This window comes from Lactuca virosa, chromosome 8, assembly GCF_052849685.1.
Source record: "Lactuca virosa cultivar CGN04683 chromosome 8, Lactuca_virosa_CGN04683_v6, whole genome shotgun sequence".
Taxonomy (NCBI): domain Eukaryota; kingdom Viridiplantae; phylum Streptophyta; class Magnoliopsida; order Asterales; family Asteraceae; genus Lactuca; species Lactuca virosa.
This window is the reverse complement of record NC_136433.1, coordinates 108153486-108176939: the sequence shown is the minus strand read 5'-3', so window position 1 is coordinate 108176939 and position 23454 is coordinate 108153486. Positions and strand designations below refer to the sequence as shown.

Genomic DNA, 23454 nt, shown 5'->3' with positions numbered 1-23454 from the left:
CATAACTGATGAGTACGTGGGGCGTACTCATATGTACCCTAAGCGTACAGGCTGAAGGTGGTGTACGTTGCGCGTACCTGTATGTACGCCCAACGTACTCCTCTGTTAAGCTACTTTCCCATTAAGTGCTTAATACTCGGGATTTCAACATCAAACTTCAAATCTAAGTCCATTAAGACATCTTAAGGCATAAAGTTGGCAACTTTATGCCTTTGCATGCTCCATATGCTCCCAACAACCCATTAAGACCTTTCCAAGGGTCTTGATCCATGCATGAGGTTAGAATACTCATCAAGATTGCATTTTTATGAAGTAGATAGACCAAAGGACCTCAGATCTACACTTCCCAAGCTCTGGAGTTGCTCAACTCCCAAGAGATAGTCCATAAGCTCATAAAAAACACCAAACAAGCCCTAATCTAGATCTCAAGCTATAAGATAACAAGGTAGAAACTTTATACCTTCTGAGACTTTCAAATGAGCTGGAGAACCTGGAGCCAAAAGCTCTTCCCTAATCAATGAGACTCCAAGACGATCACTCTTCTCCAAGAACACTAAGATGCACTCCAAGATGGCCTTACAATCTCACACTCTCACAATTAGGGTTAGGGTTTCGAAGAGGGGATTAAAGGGTGAGAAGGAGGCTGACCCTTGAGGGTGTAATGTTCTTTATATAGTGTCACACCCTAAAAATTAGGGTTTAGTGACTCTGGGTGTACGTCTCCAACACCCGTGACCATTTACTCCATCTACGTTGGGCGTACTCTCGAGCTGGCCACCTAGCATGCATGGGATCTGCTTGGCACTAATTTCCATTAAGGGCTAAAATTGACAATAACTTCAATGTGCCATAACTCCTTCATTCCAAGTCTGTTTCCTACGAACTTTATATCCACGAAAAGGCGGCGGGAAGCCCTACGCTCCTATCCATGCCCCAAGCCTAACACCTCCCGGATAAGACCCGGTATCCCTAAACGACCGAATCGCCCTACCCTTTGGCTTCCGAGACCACAACCGAGTACTTTCGAAACAAGGTGTTACAGGTATAGTTAATAATATTTTATTACTTTATAGGTTTATAGGAATAAACATGATTATAAAGGCGTAGGTATAAAGAATGAACCTAAACGTAATGTGTTGTAGGTTTATAGGGATAAACCTATTCGTAAGATGTTGTAGGTTTAGGAATACCTAAACCTATAAGAGTAAGCCATATACTATAGTTGTGCTCTCATAGGAAAGTACTAATTCATTATAGTCGTTAGCTCTGATACCAATTTGTTACACCCCTACCGACGATGGAAACATCGGGGTTGCTACGTAAACGTTGGTTCACATTTAAACAACATATAATGAATAATACCAGGATTTATATAACATTACATTCTTCCAGAGAGTAAGTACAAATAATTGCATTGTTTAATAAATCCAAAAGCGATAGATACTAAATACAAGTTTTGCAAAGCGTAAGAAGTGAACAAAAGGCCTACTAAAATGGCCAACCATTTATTACAAGGAAATAAATCTTTCATCACACACAGAGTGTGTTCTTCCAGCTCTTATGTTCCTGAAGATACATACGTTTAAAACAATACGTCAACAATAATGTTGGTGAGCTTTACAGGTTTTGACTCAGTGCGTTTATATAATCAAAAGTGTGTTTAAAACTAATGAATTATAAAAGAGTAATTTGCAATTTGTTTACACTTGTAATTCCATACAAGTAAAAAAAATTTGTTTATCAATTATAACATTGGCTATAGTTAAATAAGTGTGTCGTGTTTAATCTTTATAAAACATTAATTATGTAAATAAATATTCAACACTTAATCATTTGAATAAATCGTTCTCATTTTATTCCAGCACATTCTAAAATGAATTTTCGGGTTCTAATATGAGCCTATAACCGAACTATGGACGAGAAAGCCTCTGCAGATCCACTGTATATATACTTCTAAAATGTTGAATCATATTTATTGTTTATTTGTTCACATGAGAAAGAAGCAAAAAAGTAAGTTGTGAACATATGTTCATCTGTGAACATTAATGTATTTCATCAACAGTTGCAAACAACAAGCGTTTGTTTTTTTGCCATCGATAAATCTAGAGGTGAAGTTGAAGACTATGGTGGGATGTGAACTTGTAACAGAATGAGATATGAACCCACATAAAGTTCACTTATATATATATATATATATATATATATATATATATATATATATATATATATATATATATATATATATATATTACAACATGAACATACAATGAATCTACTCTATCTTCCCTCGTGCATAAATATATGTTCAAATGTTCCTTTATGAATTTGCTCTATTTTCTTTCTTTCTTCTTTCAATAGCTTTCTCCTTTACTAAAAATTAACCATATGAATATGTGTAAGTTTGATATGTGCATATTTAGCTATATATTTAGTATAGATTTTTATTATTATTTGGCTAATTATTTGCAAATTATGGACAAAAGGTGCTTAATTGTGTTTAAATTGTATTTTCAGTCCAAAAGATATGCTCGGAAGCAAAAGGACGCAGGAGATGCATTCGGAAGCTCGGGAATTGAAGAAGGAAGAAAAAGAGCCAAAATCCTGAAGTACTCGGCGAGTAGGGACGTCTACTCGACGAGTAGGCACGAATGTTCGCGAAGTAAAACACAAAGTCCTTACCGTACACAAATTCTTCAAGAGGACTCGGCGAGTCGGTTTGCTACTCGAAGAGTAGCCTCTGTTTTCTGAAAACTATAAATAGAGGTGAATTTCGAGTCCAAAATTCTCTCTGGCTTTTTGGAGATTACTTGGCCACTAAGGAGACTACTGGAGACCTGAGCAACGTGAGAAGAACCCTAATCCTCAATCCAAAGAAGATAAAGGCAACATAAGTTTACTTTTCCACTTTATCTTTGAATAGAACCATGTTTGGATTGATTGAATTCGTTTTTAGGTTTTTATCTGCTGTAATTATGAACTAACTTCGTTAGTTTCTGTTTAGGGTAGATAAGTTTGCTCCTATGGATTAATTTATGTTTGGATTGATTGTTATTTGGTGAATTTTTGTTAAATTAAGCTTGTTAAAGACCCTTATGCATTAACCACAACTATTTTCTGTTAATTGCTAAGTAATTAAGTTGCATAACATCTCTTAATTGCTTATCTCATGTGATTTATGTGAACACATTGTTATGTGCCTAGGAATAGTGAATGTGAAACTAGGATTAACTAGAGAATGGGTAAATTAATGTGTGAGCTTGTTTGATAAACCATCAACAAGGGGTTAATTGAATTACTAATTTAATTAGCTAATTACAAGTCTTAATTAACCCGAATAAATAAACTAGGAAATTTATTAGTTTAACCAATTGGCCACTGTTTGAATTAATTTATTTTCTAAGGATTGGTAATAGCGAATGTGAATCTAATCACCTTAGTCGGTAACCAATAACAATTAATCAATTGCATTGCCATAAAATTAACCATAGGAGTAAATGAATCGAACCTAAACATAAACCCTTTTGATTATTGAATTTAGTTGATTTTTACTTGCTTTTAGCTGTTAGTTAAGTTTTAATTAAGTTTCTGGTCTTGCAAAACTAGAGAAAACTCTTCTATTTTACTATTTGTTTTAGATAATTCTAGTAGTTAGATTAATTTCCGTTCATTGAGTTCGATACCCTGCTTGCTAAATTATACCAACAATTGACAGGTCCACTGCCTTTTGTGCGTCAAATTCATAATTAAAAAGTAGGAATAAAACTAGTTCGTTTTACACAGATCAAAGTTGATTAGAGATTCTGAAAAAGTTAATTCAGCATAAATGAACATATGTTCATAATTGAACATGTGTTTATTTTATCATCATACCCTTAATGACATGATTTAATCCAACGGTTTAGAGGGTGGTTATGTAGCTATGTGTTGAACCATATATATATATATATATATATATATATATATATATATATATATATAGAGAGAGAGAGAGAGAGAGAGAGAGAGAGAGAGAGAGAGAGAGAGAGAGAGAGAGAGAGAGAGAGAGAGATTTATGTTAACTGTACCCAAACGTATTTTTCTATGGAAGCCCATTTTCAACTGAAAGCTTATAACAAGTTTGATTTTGCTTATCGGGCCTTTTGGCCCAAATGAAAAGCTCAACTAAACTCCATGGGCCAACCGCCGCCGATGATCTCAAACTCTCCTCCGGTCTCCCTCTCTTTCTCTCTAATGGCGCCTCCGAGGATTCTATTGACTGGAGATCCCCTTGGCCACCTATATCAGCTCTTCAAACGCGTTTCATCGGTATATATACAAACACAATCATTTATATGTTAATATGCGTATGTATTGATATTAAGTTTTTTGAATTTTGCACTTTGTTTTGTGGTTTTAGGTTAATAAATCAACCGGTCCATTTGATGCCGTATTATGCGTTGGGCAGTTCTTCCCGGAATCGTCCGAACATTTGGAGGAGCTGACTGAGTACGTAGAAGGTCGGAAGAATATCCCGCTACCGACCTATTTCATCGGCGATTATGGAGCTGGAGCTGCCAAGGTCCTATCAGCTGCTGCGAAGGAGACTGGTAATCAAGGGTTTAAGATGGATGGCTTGAAGATTCGGGATAATTTGTACTGGTTGAAAGGCAGTGGCAAGTTCACACTCCATGGTATGTTTTTGATTGTTAGAATGCACAATAAATCAATAATGCAATAGAAATGTACTTGTTAACTTCCAACTTCTTTTCATTTCAGTAGTTACCTACCTGTGATTGCTGATTACTGTACTCATATCTAGGTTTATCTGTGGCATACTTGTCTGGTAGGCGATCACCAAGTGGTCTAATTTATGGAACTTATACCCAAGATGACATCGATGCTCTGAGGGCATTAGCTGAAGAACCTGGAATCATAGACATATTCCTCACATATCCTTCTTACCTCTTTCAGTTTCAGTCCATTCTATTTCTTATAGTTACATGGGTGATGAGTTTATATCATAAGGTTTCATTTCCTTAACTACTACTCACTAATGAATGGCCCGATGGAATCTTGAATAGAGCTTCAACATCCAATATTCCTCCAGGAATATCAGATTCCACAGGTAGTGATGCTGCAATATCAGAGCTAGTTGCAGAAATCAAGCCCCGGTAAGTTTAAAATTCAAATGTTAAAAGTTTATTTATGGTTGATCTTAATTGAAGTTGCTCTTATGGTCTATGGTCTATGGTCTATGGTAGCTACCATGTTGCAGGATCTAAGGGTGTATATTATGCTAGAGAACCATATATGAATGATGATGCTGTACATGCAACCCGTTTTATAGGATTAGCTCCAGTAGGAAATGCATCTAAGCAGGTAAAGTCAACTATTTAACTATTTCACATCATTTGGTATCTATTAATCCTCATTTTTTTGCTATGTGTAAATTCTCTCAGAAATTTATTCATGCAATTTCTCCAACTCCAGCATCTACCATGTCTTCTACTGAGATATCTACCAAACCACCAAACACCACCTTATCTCCATATACTCAAGCAGAACCAGAAAAAAGATCTGCTGAAAGTGTTTCAGATTCACAGTATTGGCGATATGATGTCTCAAAAAGACAAAAACTTGGAAGTGGTGAGAGTGATAAGTTGTGTTTCAAATTCATTTCTTCTGGTTCTTGTCCACGTGGCGACACGTGTCACTTTCGCCATGATATGGAAGCAAGGGAACAATCCATGAGAGGTGTATGTTTTGAGTTTTTGAATAAAGGGAAATGTGAAAGAGGTGAAGATTGCAGCTATAAGCATAGTTTGCAGGAAAAAGGAAATTCAAGATCAAAGGAATGTTGGTTTTGTTTATCGAGTCCAAATGTGGAATCACATTTGATTACCAGTGTTGGTGAGAATTGTTACTGTGCTCTTGCTAAAGGACCATTGGTTCAAGATCATGTACTCATATTACCAATTGAACATCTACCAAATACTCTCACTTCACCTCCAGAATGTGAGATAGAGTTGGTTAAATTTCAGAAGAGTCTTAAAGATTATTTCAAGAGCCATGGAAAAGAAGTTGTTTTCTTTGAGTGGGTTTACATAAGAACAACTCATGCTAATCTACAGGCGATTCCGGTTCCTTTATCAAGAGCATCTGCTGTTCAGGATATCTTCAATTTAGCTGCTGAAAAGTTGGGATTCAAGTTTATGGTGCTAAAAAGTAAGTGGCTGTTTCATTTGTACGTAATGAGCTTAATCTTTTAAATACTTTTGTTTCTTTTTTGTCTTTATCTAGACGGAATGACTTAATGGGTTAAGCCAAAAACAAAACCTGACTTAATGCAAGGGTAAAATGGTCATTAGGTTGAATCTTGATCCTTTTTTTTTTTGTTATTATTATTGTAGGTGACAAGAGTTCAGAGGGAAGAAAATTGGTGCGTAGGGAGTATGATGGAAAAAGTAGTTTATTTTATGTGGAACTCCCTGGAGGTATAATATTATCACATGTGGTTGAAGAGAATGAGAAATTTCCAGTGCAATTTGGTCGTGAGGTAATAAATTATTATTATTATTATTATTTGGTGTATAAAATTTATAGATATATAATGGAAATGGGAATTTTTTTTTTTTTTGTGAATTGCAGGTTTTGGCAGGGTTGTTAAACATGGCAGATAGGGCTGACTGGAGGAATTGTAAGCTTAGCAAAGATGAAGAATTAAAAATGGTTGAAAGATTTAAGACTAGTTTCCAAGAATATGATCCGAATAACTAATTCATGAATGTGTATTGAGCATAGGAAAGATTGTGGAAAGTTGTTTACATGATCCAATTGACCAAGTCATTTTTTTTAATCTTTTTTTGGTGTGGAAAATGTTATTGGTAAAAAAAATCTTATGATTTCTAATTTTCTATGCTCTAAAATGTAGTAGAGGTTGATTTGTCAAAACAGTTTAATAAAATTATATTACTAGGTTGATCAAATACTACAATTAATCTTGGGATGATAAAACAGCCCCTTTCAGAAATTTTATCCTGTAAGCCACCAAGCTGATGGTTTTGTAAAACATAAAGTAGTTTGTAATAAGTATGTTCAATCACAAAACATAACTAATTCATCAACATTCTATAAATCAATATTAGAGGAGCCAATTCATCAACATCAATGTTATGTGAAAAATTATATTGAATTGGAGAAATTTAACATCAAATTTGATGAAAATTTGAATTTTGATTTTAGGTTGGAGATGTTTAAGTTGATTTTTTTTTTTTTTTTTTTTCACTGTTCGAGGGTATTATTGTCTTTCACAATATAACATCTTTTCCCTTTAAAAAAGACGTCAAAGAGTTGATACGTTGCAAAACCCACCATAACCCTACCCCTGCGGCGCCGGAAACAACTAACGAGTTCTATACTACGCATGGCTCCAGTTACCTCCGGCGACAACCAATCGAAACAGAGAATCCCTCGAGATACAGTCAGGAAATCTCTCATCTCTTTGATTAAATGGAAAAGGAAGCAAGTCTCCGATCAGAAAGAGCCGATTTCCGGCGACGTTGATGATTTCATCTACCTTCTCTTAACTCTCAAGAAAATCCCAAACAAAGACTTCACCAAAAGCCCTAACAAAATACCCATTCCCCACTCTCTACAAACTTCGCCGGAATTCTCCCGCAGTTGTCTCATAATCGACGACCGGCCGAAACCCAACTCCCAGAAACTAACCGTCGAATTCGCCGACAAAAAAATCAAATCTTTAGGCATACCCATCTCGAAAATCCTCAAACTCTCCAAGCTCAAATCAGATTACAGATCCTTTGAATCAAAAATGGAACTATTAAACTCATTCGATATCTTCTTGGCGGACCGGCGAGTAATCGACATGCTGCCGGGGATATTGGGCAAAGTGTTCTACAAGAACAAGAGAAAGATTCCGGTGCCGGTGGAATTAAAGCGAGATGGCGATTGGAAAGAGGAGATTGAAATGGGGTTTTGTTGTTCTTTGTTGTGGTTAAGTAAAGGGACTTGTAGTGTGGTGAAAGTTGGTAAATTTGAAGGAATGGAGGTGGAGGAGATTGTTGATAATGTGGTGGCTGCCGTCGGTGGAGTGGTGGAGGTGGTGCCTAAGAAATGGGTGGGGGTGAAATCGTTTCATTTGAAGTTTTTTGATTCATTAGCATTGCCGATTTATCAAAGAAAGGAGGATCTTATTCGTCAGAATGGGATTACAAAAGTGTAGGTGAAATATGAATCAAATTCTCAAGCTTTGTTTTGTTTTTGTTGGTAGTTGTATTTGCACTAGAAATACATTTTTATAATTGTTGAACTGCATCACAATTAACAGTTAAAAATAGTTGTTGAACATGAGTTATGGTCATAAGTATGCTGTTGTTTTGCTTTAGTTTTTTTATTTAAAATGAGTAATCATAATAAGTTATTATTATAGACTAGCTCTTTTATTTTTACTAAATTTTCTATGCTTTAAGCATGTAAGTCTCATAAACTGTCACCATTGTAGGTTATCAGCAAAGATTGATAAATTAATGGAAGGTCTTTTCAGTGTCTTTTTCTTTTTTTTTTTTTTTTTTTTTTTTTTTTTTGCGTTCTCGTTTAAATTGGCATTCTTATGGGGCTTCTTCGTTTTTTGGGGATAATAACTTATATTGGTAACACGGCATTCTCATGGTTTTATTTTTTTTGGATAAGAACTTATATTGGTAACACAGATTAGGTTTTGTTCATATTTAGTGCTTTGTATTTTTTTTTGTCCACGTATTTACCATTAAACTTGTTCCGACTGTTCATATTACATCCTTATAACCGGTTGGTGTAGGTTTTAGCCGGTTTCCGGCATCTCTGGCAGCTCCGGTCGCTTTCATCGGTGAGTCTTCGGCCAATGTGATTTTTCCAATGAGTTCTTGGCACATCAGAACACACATACTCCAGTGAGTTTGTTCTTCAACAATCAACATACACTTATGAACAGATCCATACATACATACACACACTCGAATGTGTGTTTGTGAGCGGATATGGAAATCATGTGTGTGTACGCAAGAAGCCAAGAACAAACCAAGATTCTGATGAATCAACAACATACACACATCTGGAAATCGTGAAGATGTGTGTGTGTACATCTCTAAAAAATCGTGAATATGTGTGTATGTGTTTGTGCGCAGATGTGAATCGTGTTCATCCTTAGTAAATCTGAAAAACCTAAACTATGTTACCCTTATAAGTAATTAGTCATTGTTTTTACATTTTAATTATGATTATATGTTGTTTAGAAAGGCACTCATAAATCTCATCATGTGGTAATGACAAAGGATTTCAAAACGTTTATTTTAGGAAGCTTCGATGATTTTGCTTTGATATCTAAAATTGTAGCAAAGCAATACTAATCGCAAAAACTCACTCCCATGAGAATTGGGTAAATGGGAGATATCCTACTTTGGAATGATGATCTACAGGACAAGGACAAGGCAAAAAAAGAAGAAGGATGGAAGGTCATATTGATTGAAGAAATAAATAGAGAAGTAAATGAGATACAAGGAAAATAGGTGAACATTGCACGAGTACATAAATAGCCAAAAACAAAGACTAGCATTAAAACAGGAAGCATATATTAACGATACAAGCTAAAACTTAGGTAACCAAGTAAGACGATAAAAATAGAGGATCAAACAAAAAAACACAATGAAAAGAGGATGTAGCACCTAAAGTCCTAAAGTACTCATACACTACATCACTACCTTAGTATTAAGCTTCAAGCCTCTTATCTAGCCTCTTATGGGAGGGAAGTGTAAACTATTTCAAGTCTAATTAGTCTAACATCATGATTTGATATCTTCTCACTTCCTTCTCGGGCATCATCTCCTTGCAGCATCAATATTACTCGTCTACATCCTCCTTAACGCAATTGTCAGGTGTCTTTTAATTTTATAGACATATCTGAACCACCACAACTATTCTTCCTCACCTTTTGGGGACCATCATCGTTTCCATCGAATTTCGGATTGTTGTATTAAATACCATGTCCAACATTCTCCTTGTTGCAACTTCCATCTTCTCGTGCTCATAAATCGGCAGATATGTGGATCCATACAACTATGTAGATTTTTCCCTAAAGTTTCAATGAGATTTTTTTGTCACACAAAACTCTTTTGGTTGCTCTCCGGTTCAAGCATCCCATCTTTGTGCAACGAGTAACATCATCCTCAACACCTTCATTAAAAATCATACACATGTACTTGAAGCTCTCTTTCGTATGTACGAGTTGCTTACCGATATACATTTCTACCAAAACAATATTGTCAACAAAAATCATACATCATGACTCCATGAGTCTTGCATACGATCTTGTTCATAACTCATAAGTAGGGCAAAAATGTTAGTGTAAAACGTCGACCGACAATACATGTCGTGTATAGCCTTGATATACATGCGATCCCAATTTCTAAGGTTGTGGCAAAGAATTTGTAATTTTCTTATGATGAAAAAAGTAGTTTCTACTATACCAACAATAGTTTGTAAAGATGGTAAAAGGGTAAATAAAGTTTCATATTTTACGAACATTGTAGCTTTAGTAAAACAAAAGTAGCTCTATCATTTTAACAAGAAAAAAAAATAGTACAAATCAAACCAAACTATTTATTCGATGCTACAAGTTCACAACGAACATCAAATAATAAGCTACAAAAAAGAAACCAAAAGTCCTATAAAAATTTGAAACTCGGCTCACCTAGTTTTCAACAAAAGCCGCATTTTTAACACCCTTGGAGCTTTGCTTCCTTTTTTTTTTATCTCGAGTCCCATATCATATTTGTGCACGCATAAAAAGTATCATAACACTTACTTGTAAACAAAACTCAATCAAGCACTTAATTCATTTTGCTTTGAATTTGTCGATGAACATGCACTAAGAACTCAACATATGAGAGACCATTTGGAGACTTGTCTTCCACCATGTACGAGAAGAACAACACCCCTGAACAAAATAAAACTTATTATTATTATTATCAGTGTTTCTTTTTGACTTAATGCAGAAAGAAAGAAAGAAAAGTTACCTGATGGATCTCCTTTCTTGCATAATTTTAAGCTGCAAGAAATAAAAGATTTTGTTAAGAACCAAAACAACCAACATAAAAGTTATTCTCATCAACAAAAAAAGAAAGATTAAATGACTATTAAAGAAGTGCAACAAAAAACAATATACATACCGAAGATAATTGCATCTTTGGCTCCTAATCTCATTTATGACCTCATTAAGCTTCTTTGACAAAGGATTATCGTATTGCTGCAACACAAACTGAAGAAGAAGAAAAAAAAGTTATCAATATCTGCTTCATAAAACATTGATCAAAAAAGTACATGCTACACATGGTCAATGGAATGAATCATTCCATTCCTTGCATCACTCAAAAAACAAACAACTTTTTAATCCCAACGGAATGAACCATTCCATTCCTTCCTGAATTCCGTTCCGTCATACCTGACTGGGAATCTCATCAACAGAAGAAATGCCAAACAGTTGTCGTGTTGTGTCAGGATCTACAGAGCTTCCAATATAAATTAAACAATCCTCCCCATTTTCAAGAAGATAAATTCCATTGTCATTCACTTGTTCACTTGATAGAGGAATCGCAACCGGAATCACAGATCCATCTGTTTCCTGTAACCTCAGAAACAAACAAAAAAACAAGTAAGACACCATATAAGGGAATCTTAAAAGACAATTTTACCCTTTACCTTTGAATTAAGGTCGTGAACACTTATCATTCTAGGGTACACAAGCGGAACCGCCAATTGCGCCGAAAGAGGGAATACATAATTGATCCAGAATGACCGCTCGTCTATCCGCCCATCCGTCCGCAATCCAATACTTTTAATCAAAGCTAAAATAGAACAAACCAAAAAAAATCAAAAAAAGACAAATAAATAAATAAAACAATCTAGAATATTGGTGGAAAAAAACATACCGAGAGTGTACAAAGGTAACAATTTGAGTGCTTCCGGAAGAATAAGCTGTCCTGATGAAGACACAGTGGCACAAAACTTGCGATACGCGTGAAGAATATTGATGCAAAGATTTGTGACTTGCTCCCTTACATGTAATAACGGATTTGTAAGGATCTCATTTGCAGCTGTAGGAAATAAAAATAATAATGAAATCAGTAATAATAAAAATATTTAAGTAAGCTGTAAGCAAGGATTAATTAATAATAAATTAACTACCTTGCTTTAGAAAACATGAAAACTGTGTATCCAAGTCAGCTGAGCGGAAGAGATTGCTCAACATGGTTGTGCATGGCAATGACAATGTAGAGACACGTATTCTTCTTTGTCCATATACAGTTGTATAGAGAAGTGCACACTAGCAAAAATATAAACATACAATAATAATTTAAGTGGATGTGAAAATATAAACGTCATTATTATTAGGTCATTAAGATAAGACAAATGGGATACCTGAAAAGAACATTCTGTTCCATCCTGCAGTTTGTCATCATGTTTCAGAGTCACCATGATGGTTTTGTCACAATCAATCTGAAAAAATAAAAATAAAAAATTTACTACTTTTAGTTAGAAAAAACATAAACTCGAAAGTGAAGCAATGGAAGTTTCCGGAAGGGGAGAAAGACAAACTGCAGGGAGATCGACATCTGTTGGGATGCGTTTACAGAAGTTTCCGGAATATTCTTGTACTTGAAGACCCTGACTAGATCTAACACGCATCACAGCTTCAAATCCTTGTGGTCTTGTGACATTCCATCGAAGATCATTGTAAAGTTTTGCAGGATCTGAAAGAGCTGAAAACGGGTGATAATAGTACAGCTGTCCTCCTGTTGTTCTTGGGATCACAGAGATTGAAGCAATGTCTACATAACTTTGGGTCGTTATAAATACATCAACAGAAACCTGTCAATATTATCAAAATAAGTTTTTTTTTTGTGTTTTTTTTTTAAAAAGAAGACAGCATGTGTAGAGAACTAACTAAAAGGTTTTCTTTATAATATTAAGGAAGCTTCACCTGGTACTCAGCAAACTCAATCGCCATTGTCTTTAAAGTCTTGTCTACTGGTTGGAGTAGTTTATGAGGTTCCTGAAATTTATTTAATAACAAAACGATAACATTTTTTATATAAACAAGGTTTTCTCAGTGTCATAGTTGTAATTTCAACATATATTTATATATACCTTCTCCCCTGCAGATATATTAGTTCTTCCTTCAGCTTCTCTAGCAGAAAGTGCAGCAATACCAACAGAAGGCAGAACTGAAATATAATAATAATTACTCAAATATTGTATTTTATACATGTATAAATTATATAATGAGAAAATTCATGAGCTTGCCTGCTTGAAATACCAAAAGTTTGCCTCCAGTGCTCTTCATTGCCATAAAAGCAGCCTTGATCCCAGCACCAAAAGCTGAATCTGCTGTTTTATTGTTCTGAAACATAGTTGGGATGCTTTCTAGAAGCAGATCTAGATGCTGACGACACTGTTGCATCAAATCAAATATAATATTTAATATTAGAATAAAACTTCTTGTAAAATAAAAAGTAGATTTTTCATGACTAACCTCAGAAAGTTGAACAATAACATCAGTTTGGAGAGGAGTGTAAACATCTTGTACATCAGGAACTATGAGCATTAATGGCTGCATAAACAAAATCAAGAAAATTAGTAATCATAACTAAATCTTGGAAATTTGAAGTTATCTGAAACTGTATAAACCTGCTGTAATGCACGTTTGAGGTTGTAAAAATGGATGGTTGAGTCAAATGTAGCAATTCCCACCATAGTCCGTGGACCCTCCTGCACCAGATTATTATAAATCAAAAAATTAGACCAACAATCGAGGATTATAAAACAAACAAATAAAGAAATATAGAGTAAGAAACTTACTGGAAGATCAGAAATAACTCGGCTGATAGCACTGCAAGCTCCAGCTGTAGCACCAGTCTGTATGGCGTTCATAGATACATCAATGAGGAAGAAAAACACAGCTGGCATCGGGTCCCGCACCTTGAAAAAGGTAAAATGAACATGTTATAAATCAAAAAACTGTATTATTTGGTTCAAAGATATATACATTTTGTTCAAATACAAACCATAAATTCCTTTGTAGCAACAAATTCAACTGTGCCTCTACAAAGCTCAGGTCTTTCATCAGCATCTCTTCTTCTGCCATCTGGGCCTAAATTGCACTGATACTCACGGGGAGTTTCATCTGTGAAACCTGCAAAAGAGAAGATAATAAAGTGTTAATGTTTTTTTTTTGTTCTCAAATGAAAAATATAATTACTCACCACAGAAGTTACAGATAAAACGTCTTCCTTGGTCAACAAACTTCATGAACGGATTGATATAGCCTTTGCAACGAGAACAGCGAACAGGACCACTTTCACCAAAATCCACTATCTGGAAATATTAACATTTACAATTTGACAACTATACATATAAATATATAATAATAATAGTAGTATAAGCATTAAGCAGTCATGTTTGACACTTCATGGTATAAAATGTGACCTCATCCTAGTTTTGATAAACTGCATTTTCGTGCTAGATTTCATTATATGATGAGCTTTTGGATCTTATATGTGTATCAAAGACAATCAAGCATTATAATTTGATGATTATGACATTATATCAGAAGAAAAAGATCTTTATGATTACTTGGATGGGCTCTTCAGATGGATGAGGGAGAGCCAAAGGCTGGACCAACAAAGCCAACTGCATCCCAGAGGTGTTCAAAAGATCGGTTGTGCAAGCAATCTGAAACAACAAACAATCCCACATTAAACTAAGCAACCAACATGTTCAAAGTTCAAACACAAAGTATATAAGAAGAAATATCTATATAATATATCACCTGGTTGATGGTACACCTCATGTATCGTGGACTGCAATTTCCAGTATCCCTTACAATGAACTCACTTGTAGCAGGCTTCAAAAGAAACAAGCCAGATATATAAACATAAAACACACTGATGGAAATGTTGAGAAGAAAATTTAAAAGAAAAAGGTGAAATACCGGTGGAGGATTGGCCTGGTTTCCCTGTCGAGTTTCATGAATAAGCACTGAGGAATTTGGAATAGGGCGTGGGATTTGGTTAGGATCAATCTTTGATGGTCCTGTAACTGCACCTACACCAGCACCCATGGCAGGTGAGATCGTGGCCAGTGATTGTTGATTAGGAAGTGGTGGTGGCATGCCAAACATTCTTGGTGGTTGACCAGAACCAGACATTGGTGGAGGTTGCATTTGCCATGGTTGAGCCCCAAAAGGAGAAGCTTGTGGTTGACCCTGAGCTGAAAACGTTGGAGGTCCTCTCTGAGCTGCTGAAAATGGTGGTGGTGCTAGTGAACCTGGCCCTCTTTGTTGATAATCAGGCGGACTTCCAGGAGTTTGTGTTGTTTGGCCGGAAAAGGGACCACCCATGGTTGGTAGAGAAGGTGGAGGTCCAGAAGATGGTCTTGGTCTAACACCAGATGGAGGGAACAGAGGACCACCGCCTTGCATACCGCCTGGTCCAAATGCTGGTGGGCCATTGCTCGGAGGACCACCGCCTAGTGGTGGCACAGGCATACCCGTTGACAAAGGGGAGGATGCAAAAGGACCAGGACGAGAACTCATTGTTGAAGAAGGCAAAGGTCCAGAAGTCATAGGCCTTGAAGCAAATGGAGGAGGGGGGTTACTACCAGGAGGTCGGTTGGAAGCCATGAAAGGAGGCAATGCACCTTGTGGGGGTCCAGTAGGCGGTGGTACTGCACCCCTGGGAACAACACCTGGTGGAGGGGGACCTGGACGAGAAGGTCCTGAAAATGGAGACGATGAAAATGGAGCTGATGAAGGGAATGGTTGTTGACCAAACGGAGGAGGTGGACCTCTAGGTCCACCAGCTGAATTGGGAGGCATGTTAGGGCGATTGATTTGAAGGTTTTGCATATTATCAGTAATTGAATTAGGGTTATAATTAGGCGGTGGATTGCCTGGTCGAGGTCCACCGGGAGTTGCCATTTACACGATCCCAAATATCAAATCCCGGTTTGTATATGGATGCTCAAAATTCCTCGACGATTTCACACTGCAACGGATAAAGATCCAGTTTTTACGTATCAATCGTCAACAATGAACAAAAAACATAATCCAATACTAAATAGAAATTACAATCGATGGCGTTTATCAAGATCACATGTGAATTCGATAAGATCTGGAATTATTAGACTGAATCAAGTGAGACGATACCAATTTGATGGACATACCTGCAGTTGAATATCACTGATCGGATCACGGACGAGGGAATTTAGGTGAACAGAAGAAAGAAAAAGCGTCTGTAAGAAATACCTAGGCGAGGATCAAGGGAAATGGGAACGGAGTCTGAAGACCATCTTCGTTACAACAACCCAAGAAATACATTTGTAATTTGTTCCAATAAATGTCTGATCAATAAATGCTTGGTAAATTAATTATTATGTTTCTAAAAATATAAAACAACATTTTAAAGTTGTTTACTTTATATTTTGATTTTTTTTAGATTTGTAAAACCAAAAATTATTTAGTTTATATCTTTATTAATTTTAAGGTAAATTATATTATTGGTCCCTATGGTTTAGGGTAATCTGCCCATTTATTTTATATTTTTGTTATGTCCTTATCCGTCCTAAAAAAACACCTGGTTTACCATTTCTTTTATATTTTTTAAGTTATCAATTAATTAAAAAATATATATTAATTAAATATGAAATGGTATTAGTTAGATATTAAAATATGATGGGTCCCACCACTCCATTACTACTCCACCCACCCTACCCCTCACCGTCTTCTTCTCCGGTAAACAACCCACAACTTCGTTTTCTCCGACGAACCACTCATAACTCCGTCTTCTCCGGCGAACCACTAACAAATATCAATCCATAATCAAAATAATGTCTTCTCCACCAAACCAAAATGCATTCCATGAATTGAAAGAAACAGAAATCGAACAACAAGAGATCTCGCTCGGCACCTTTTCACCTCGACGTAAAAATAACCACCACCTTTGGTGTTACTATGATGACCTTCAACTTCTGCCTTTCATCCAGAGATTGGTTTCATCGTTTCTTACAATCACTGATGTATCAACAGCAAAACCAAACAAATAAATGAATTTAATCACCTAAAACTCACAATTTAACCTATATTGTCCTTTTTCTTACAGTTGTGGAGAAACAAATATTTCTTTGGGTTACCAAAAACAAATAACAGAGATAGATAGATGATTTTGTTGGATTAAGGTGTCTAAACTCATAACTAAATTGATATATTCTTGTAATTAGAAACAAAATCCTTTTTTGGGTTGCTCTCATAACCAGAAATAGCTAGACATGATATTAGAAAAAAAGAGAGAAAATGATTTGTTGATATATTATGTGATTAATATATTAATTAGAAATAGATAATTGATTTGTTAATTTATTATGTGATCAATAATTAAATTGATTTGTTAATTTATAGGTTTAATAAATTAATAAGAAATCAATTTGAATTAATTAATTATTAATCATAATTAATCCATAATTAATTCAGGATTAATTGGAATTAATTGAAGTTGTATGGGGTGAATTGTAATTGTTCAATAGTTGAACAAAATAAGCAATTCTAAAATCATCCATGGTATAGACGGTTTGGAGGGTTTCCTAGGGTTTCTGGAAGCCTCATGGTTGTAGATAAGGAAATGATTTGAACTGGGATTAAATTTATTATTTAATCAATTCAAATATGGCTTTGTCTGCAAGTTACCTAAACAATAAATAGGACCCCTTGGTAGCCAAAATTCATACACAACCTTTCGAAGAGGCTTATGAACGAAAATTCCTTCTCTTCCCTTTCCATCCTCTTCATTCTAGGGTTTTAGGGTTTTGGGTGTGAACCATTAGAGACATCATCCTTTTGGTGTTAAGTTTTTCAAGACCAACAACTTCAAGAGATTGAAGTGATTTTTTTACTAAAACAAATGAAAGGTATGTAACCCTAACTTGGTATGTTCGATTACAGTAGGGTTCATGTTAGGTTTTGTTGTTCATTGTATATTACATTCAAAGTGTTATGACATAGATCCTTTAGGTTATATGTGCCTGTTAACACGTTGTCGTGGGTGTATTAAGCAAATGATATTTCACTGCTGGTTGCACTAATGGATAGCACAGGGAAGTAGGGTCGAATCCACATGGACACAGCCTAACAGTCAATGTCTTTTTGCATAAGCTACATACTAGTCATTTAAACATAAAATATGAAAAATGGGGATTTTTAATTAATAACTAAACTAAAAATTGCAATGAAAATAAACTAAATAAAACTCAGTAATAAAAACGAATTTAGCTCTGCTGCAACTTTCTTAATCATGCAATCAGCCCAGATCTGGTTATTCAGAATACGTTCTATCTAAGCTGGTACTAAAAAAAACTAACAAGCTCTAGTATAATCTTTTTTACCTACTTAGTTAACCAAAACAAGCTCTTTGAATTAACCCTAACATTTTACTGTCTAATTAAATAAACTCTTAATTAAGATCAGAAAAGTTGCATTAAGATCCGTGTAAAATTCCCAGCAATACCCAATACTTCTTACAAGCTCGGAAGCATAAAGGTATGACTTTTTAGTTTATATCAGAGTTAAATCCCTAACACGAAACCAATCTGATGTTTGTTACTTATTGCCAGTTGACAAGAACAATTTCAGATTCTATTAACTGATTAACTGGAATGACAAAACCCTAGCTAGGTGATCGGACTAACAATAATCAAAATCAAACATTCATTAAGTTCAAAACTGAAACAACTAGATAGAAGCACACAATGAAAATCAAATTTCATAACTAATCACATGAAAAGTACTAGTCTATTGCAAAACTAAAAACTAGGGTTTTAGCCATACATTGCTAAAAACGAACTAAAACTAATAAAAAGATAAATATTGTCAACTAAATGTAGGAGGTGATTCACAACCTTCGGATCTTCAGAAAGTGCTAAAAAAGTATCAGAAAGTGCTAAAAAGTATCAAAAATCGCCTTCAGAAGGGTTTTATAACATCCCCATTTTCACGGTCAGAAAAGATCGATTTGTTTATGCTTATTTAAAAATCAGAGTATCCGTTTTAAAAAAAATAATATTGCGGAATTTGTTCCCAGAAAACATGTTAAAGATATTATCAAAACATTTTCGAAGAAATGTATTTTGTTTATATTAAAACATTGGGATGTCATCGTCAATACAGAAACATAAGCATAAACAGACCTTACATTCATTTACATTAATGATTTACATCTCTGTTAATCTCTCAGTGTAATGTAGCTTCGTATCGACACCTGTGATACAAATAAACTGTGTGGGTCAGGCTGGGAAACTTGGTGAGTACATAGGGTTTTCAACCCACAATAGTATAATTACTATGTTTAATCATCAAACATTTAACCCAACTTCTCATCCCCATTATATTCTTTATTCGTAAGGATCTACCCTAAGAATCATTTATTCTTCATTCATTCATTCCTAAGGATTGTCCTAAGGAATAGGCACGAAGTCCATTGCTGCCAGGGTTTATCCAACAGGCACTAAGTCCATAGCTGCTGATGTTATCTATTAGGCACTAAGTCCATAGCTGCCAATGTTATCTGTTAGGCATTGAGTCCATAGCTACCAATGTTCATCAATAGGGCACTAAATCCATAGCTGGCAATGTTCACTTATAAGTGTAACACCCGAAAACAGAAGGCCAATTAAGGAAAGAAAAACCTCCAATCAAGAAGGCAACTCGTCGAGTTCAAGGGTAAGGACTCGACGAGCAGGAATGTGGTCACACGTGTTTTTAGAAGACCAACTCGACGAGTTGGAGGGGACCAACTCGACGAGTTATACGGGGTTTGGGAAACCCTAAATCCGGGATTTTGCACCATATTTAAACACTTTCTGGCCTAGGGTTTGGCCTCATTTCCAGCCTCCATTGTCCAAACCCTAGATCTCGAAACCCTAATGCTATTGTGAGCCATTTTGAGTGTTCTTGTGAGTGCTTGAAGAGATTGGAAGGAAGGAAAGCTTGAAGGAACAAGGAAGAGTTGCTAGATCCAAAAACCTCACTCCATTTTCGTCGCTTTCTGGTAATCAAGTTTCAAACTTGACTAGTAGTTAATTAGATCCCCATTTTAGCATCTTTGTGTGATTTTTGGTCCAAATGATACGACTCTTGGGATTTGGACGTCCCAAGTGAAGAACACTTCGGATCTAGTGTCTAGAGGGACTCTCATGGCATAAAGGTGCCAACTTTATTGCTATGGAAGTCTCATGCAACCTCTAAGCTTCTATTTTGGCCTCTCTAACTCCAAAAGGGCCATGCATGTGGATAAAGCTTGAAGCTTTACGAGATCTTCTTGCCCTAGAGTCCAGATCTATGACCCCACGGTTTATCTTGCAGTTTTTGTGATGTTTGGATCAAGACCTTGGCCTTTTGGGTTAGGGTTGGAGCTTAATCCATTTAGGAAAAGTATTAATGGTTAAAGTTGGATTAATGACCCCACGGTTTATCTTGCAGTTGTTGTGATGTTTGGATCAAGACCTTGGCCTTTTTGGGTTAGGGTTGGAGCTTAATCCATTTAGGAAAAGTATTAAGGGGTAAAGTTGGAAACTTTACCCTTCTAGTTGCATTCTAGTCTGGATTCAGAGTATAGAGTGTAGATCTAAAGAATAAGGGCTTAACACATTAAGAAAGGCTATCAGACTGAAGAACTCGACGAGTTCATAGAGGAACTCGACGAGTTGGGTCGAGGAATCTCGATTTTGTTAAAGGGAAGAACTCAACGAGTTCATGGTAGAACTCGACGAGTTGGATCACAATTCACAGCTCTGTGATTCATGGGAACTCGACGAGTTGAGTCAACTCGGAGCGTTAACTTTGACTTTAACTTGGATGTTGACTTTGACCTTGACATTAAATTTGACCAGGATTGACCCTTGAGGGGTTATGGATCGTGGAAAGGTTACTAAGGATTTTATTATGTAGGGAATTGAGTAGAGTCCATCTTTGGACAAGAGTGTGTGAGGGGTAGAATGGTCTTTTACCCCAGTGAGGACTTATGGTTAAGTTATGAGAATCCCGAACTTAATTAGTTTTTATGATGCAACTCGGGGAGCTGAAGGATCAGCAGTTCGGGGATTTTCCAGCTAGCAGCCAGGGGATTATCTGTGAGATTCAGCTATACGATGTGAGTTTCCTCCTATAGGAACGAGTCGAAGGCACTAATATCGGCCCGTATTTATGATATGTGTTTCCGGATTACGATCCAATGTCGGGCGGGGCTCGAGGAACGTTTATATGTATGATTCCGGACTAAGGTCCGATGTCAGGCGGTGCCCGAGGTATGTTTAGTTATACTTGTTGTCTTTGTGATACTTGTATGTGCCTGGTAGGGAGGTGAGTATGGGCGGGGGTCCGTATCTCATCACTAGCTGAGTATAGACGGCGTTCCATATCTCATCATTAGCAGAACAGGGGCGGGGCCCAAGATAGGCGAGGCCTTAGGACTGGAGTATATAGCATTGTGTATGTTTCATTACGTGTTAGTATTATTATATGATATAGTTTGTATGTGTATAGCGGGCGAGGCTCAGAGACAGGCGTGGCCTGGAAAGAAACAGATTTGTATACCGAGCGGGGCTCGATGTCAGGCGGGGCTTGATGTTGGACTTTATCCGATGCCAGACGGGGCCCGATGAAGGGGCAGGGGCCCAGTTTATGTGATTATGTGTATGGTATGTGGTAGTCTGGGGAGACTCACTAAGCTTCGTGCTTACGGTTTTTAGTGTTGGTTTCAGGTACTTCCAGTTGCAGAGAGAAGAGCTCGGGATGACTGCATTGCACACACCATGATGATTTAGCCTGGGATGTTTACTTTGATGTTTTGATTTGGAAACTCTGATAATAATGTTCTCAAATACCTTAAGTCATGTTTTGATGGAATGGTTTGATAACTATGGTTTTATTTAATGGTTTAAAATGAATTTTTTTGTCATGATTTTTGGGATGTTATAAGTTGGTATCAGAGTCTTGTTTTGAGGGATTCGGGCACACTCTTGGGTGTGTATGAACTCAAACTGAGGACTTGGTATGAAAATTTTCAAAAGAAAACCATTTTCTTTTATAAAAAGCATTTTGAAAATAGAAAAGGGTGCGGTGCATGCAATCACCCGAGCTCAACTAAGTTCTCCCAAATTACCCATACATGTTTGTTATGTTATGATATGATTATGAGAACTGCATGCTAGATTATGGCTAAGGATCTAGAAATGATGCCTTGTATGCCTACTGTATGAGCTTATGAACTGCATGCTAGTACAGATTAGTCAGTGATATGATGGCCTGTTTAGGATATGCTTGGTTTGGTTACTCAATGCTCGAATGTTGTTTGCTTTGTGCTTCTAGGAGTTTTAGTTATCTTTAACTAACTAGTAAGCGAATACGTTAAGTTACATATTACGAGGACTAAATAATTTTAGAATGTTAGGTCTAGCCCTATTTCGCAGCTCTCGTCTGAGTCCAACCGTTGTAGGGTAGGACCTCTCATTCGAATAATTATCTGGTCTTAGTGATATGTAATGGTATTCGCGAGCTAGTTAGGGAGAGGTAGCAGGGACTTCTTATGCAGCTGATGGCGGAGAGTGGGTCGGAGATTACCCTAGTGTAAGCCTAGGATGAGATTAGAGTTGGGAGTAATAGTAGTAGTGAAAGGGACTTGGTAGAGTCAAGGAAATTCTTGAGGAAAGTACGGATAGATGTGGATGGTAGTATGGGCCCGTACTACTGAAAGAAGAGGATCCGTACTCGAGTCAAGGAGGGCTGAGATAAAACCAGGAAACTTGTAGTGTGTGTGTGATCCCTCAGTAGTGATGAGTATTTTGATGATTGTTATGATATGTTGCAGGATGGTGACGCTACGTACTAGACCAGTAGGCAGTTCTGGTGTCGATGAGGGATCAGGCTCAGGCTTAGGAGCCGGACATCTCGATGAGTAGATGAGACTCCTGTGATATTCGGTACGGTCAAGGAGGGTATTTTGGAGATTATGGATGAGAGGTTGGGTGCATTCCGCACCGAGATGGCGGCCATGATGGGAGCGCGCACATTGACATTCAGGGAGTTCAGAGCTTGTGGAGCTCCAGACTATCATGGGGCTAGGGACCCCATTGCTAGCAGCTGATGTTGGCAGATGTCCCCAACGCTTTTCGTACTAGCCGGTGTCCCGAGGGGGACAAGGTCCGACTCGCCTCCTATCTTTTGAAGGACAGAGCACGTGACTGGTGGGAGGAAGTTGGACATGCTATTGGGGATGATGTCGCGTTGGACGCGATGACATGGAGTGACTTATCGGTCAGGTTCAGGGCCGAGTTTGCACCAGTGATTGAGGTGCAACAGCTGGCACGGGAGTTCCAGGA

At 36.7% G+C, this 23454-nt stretch overlaps 3 protein-coding genes across 6 annotated transcripts; 2 read left to right on the top strand and 1 right to left on the bottom strand.

The window, feature by feature from the left end:
• The first annotated feature begins 4169 nt into the window (after positions 1-4169).
• On the top strand, positions 4170-6835 carry LOC145134297 (CwfJ-like family protein / zinc finger (CCCH-type) family protein). Its single transcript, XM_079069163.1, has 8 exons — positions 4170-4305; positions 4397-4670; positions 4799-4928; positions 5031-5150; positions 5241-5358; positions 5439-6204; positions 6390-6535; positions 6628-6835. The coding sequence occupies exons 1-8, from the start codon at positions 4171-4173 to the stop codon at positions 6754-6756; spliced, it is 1818 nt and encodes a 605-aa protein (XP_078925289.1). The 5' UTR covers position 4170; the 3' UTR covers positions 6757-6835.
• A 481-nt stretch (positions 6836-7316) lies between these two features.
• On the top strand, positions 7317-9251 carry LOC145134490 (uncharacterized). Of its 2 annotated transcripts, none has more exons than XM_079069327.1 (2): positions 7317-8217; positions 8816-9251. In XM_079069327.1, the coding sequence occupies exons 1-2, from the start codon at positions 7403-7405 to the stop codon at positions 8820-8822; spliced, it is 822 nt and encodes a 273-aa protein (XP_078925453.1). In that variant the 5' UTR covers positions 7317-7402; the 3' UTR covers positions 8823-9251. The 2 variants fall into 2 exon arrangements, with proteins under 2 accessions (XP_078925453.1, XP_078925454.1); XM_079069328.1 differs by having other exon boundaries at positions 7317-8221.
• A 1270-nt stretch (positions 9252-10521) lies between these two features.
• On the bottom strand, positions 10522-16414 carry LOC145129108 (protein transport protein SEC24 C-like). Of its 3 annotated transcripts, XM_079063857.1 has the most exons (22): positions 16337-16361; positions 16160-16254; positions 15023-16076; positions 14861-14935; positions 14665-14763; positions 14295-14406; positions 14097-14224; positions 13891-14010; positions 13720-13800; positions 13565-13642; positions 13336-13483; positions 13180-13256; positions 13013-13084; positions 12628-12900; positions 12451-12528; positions 12217-12355; positions 11961-12125; positions 11731-11876; positions 11474-11653; positions 11202-11290; positions 11049-11080; positions 10522-10969 (listed from the first exon to the last, which is right to left on the bottom strand). In XM_079063857.1, exons 3-22 carry the CDS (start codon positions 16007-16009, stop codon positions 10863-10865), a joined length of 3186 nt encoding a protein of 1061 aa, XP_078919983.1. In that variant the 5' UTR covers positions 16010-16076; positions 16160-16254; positions 16337-16361; the 3' UTR covers positions 10522-10862. The 3 variants fall into 3 exon arrangements, with proteins under 3 accessions (XP_078919983.1, XP_078919982.1, XP_078919984.1); XM_079063856.1 differs by lacking the exon at positions 16160-16254 and having other exon boundaries at positions 16255-16414; XM_079063858.1 differs by lacking the exon at positions 16160-16254 and having other exon boundaries at positions 16337-16397.
• Between the last annotated feature and the right edge of the window lie 7040 nt (positions 16415-23454).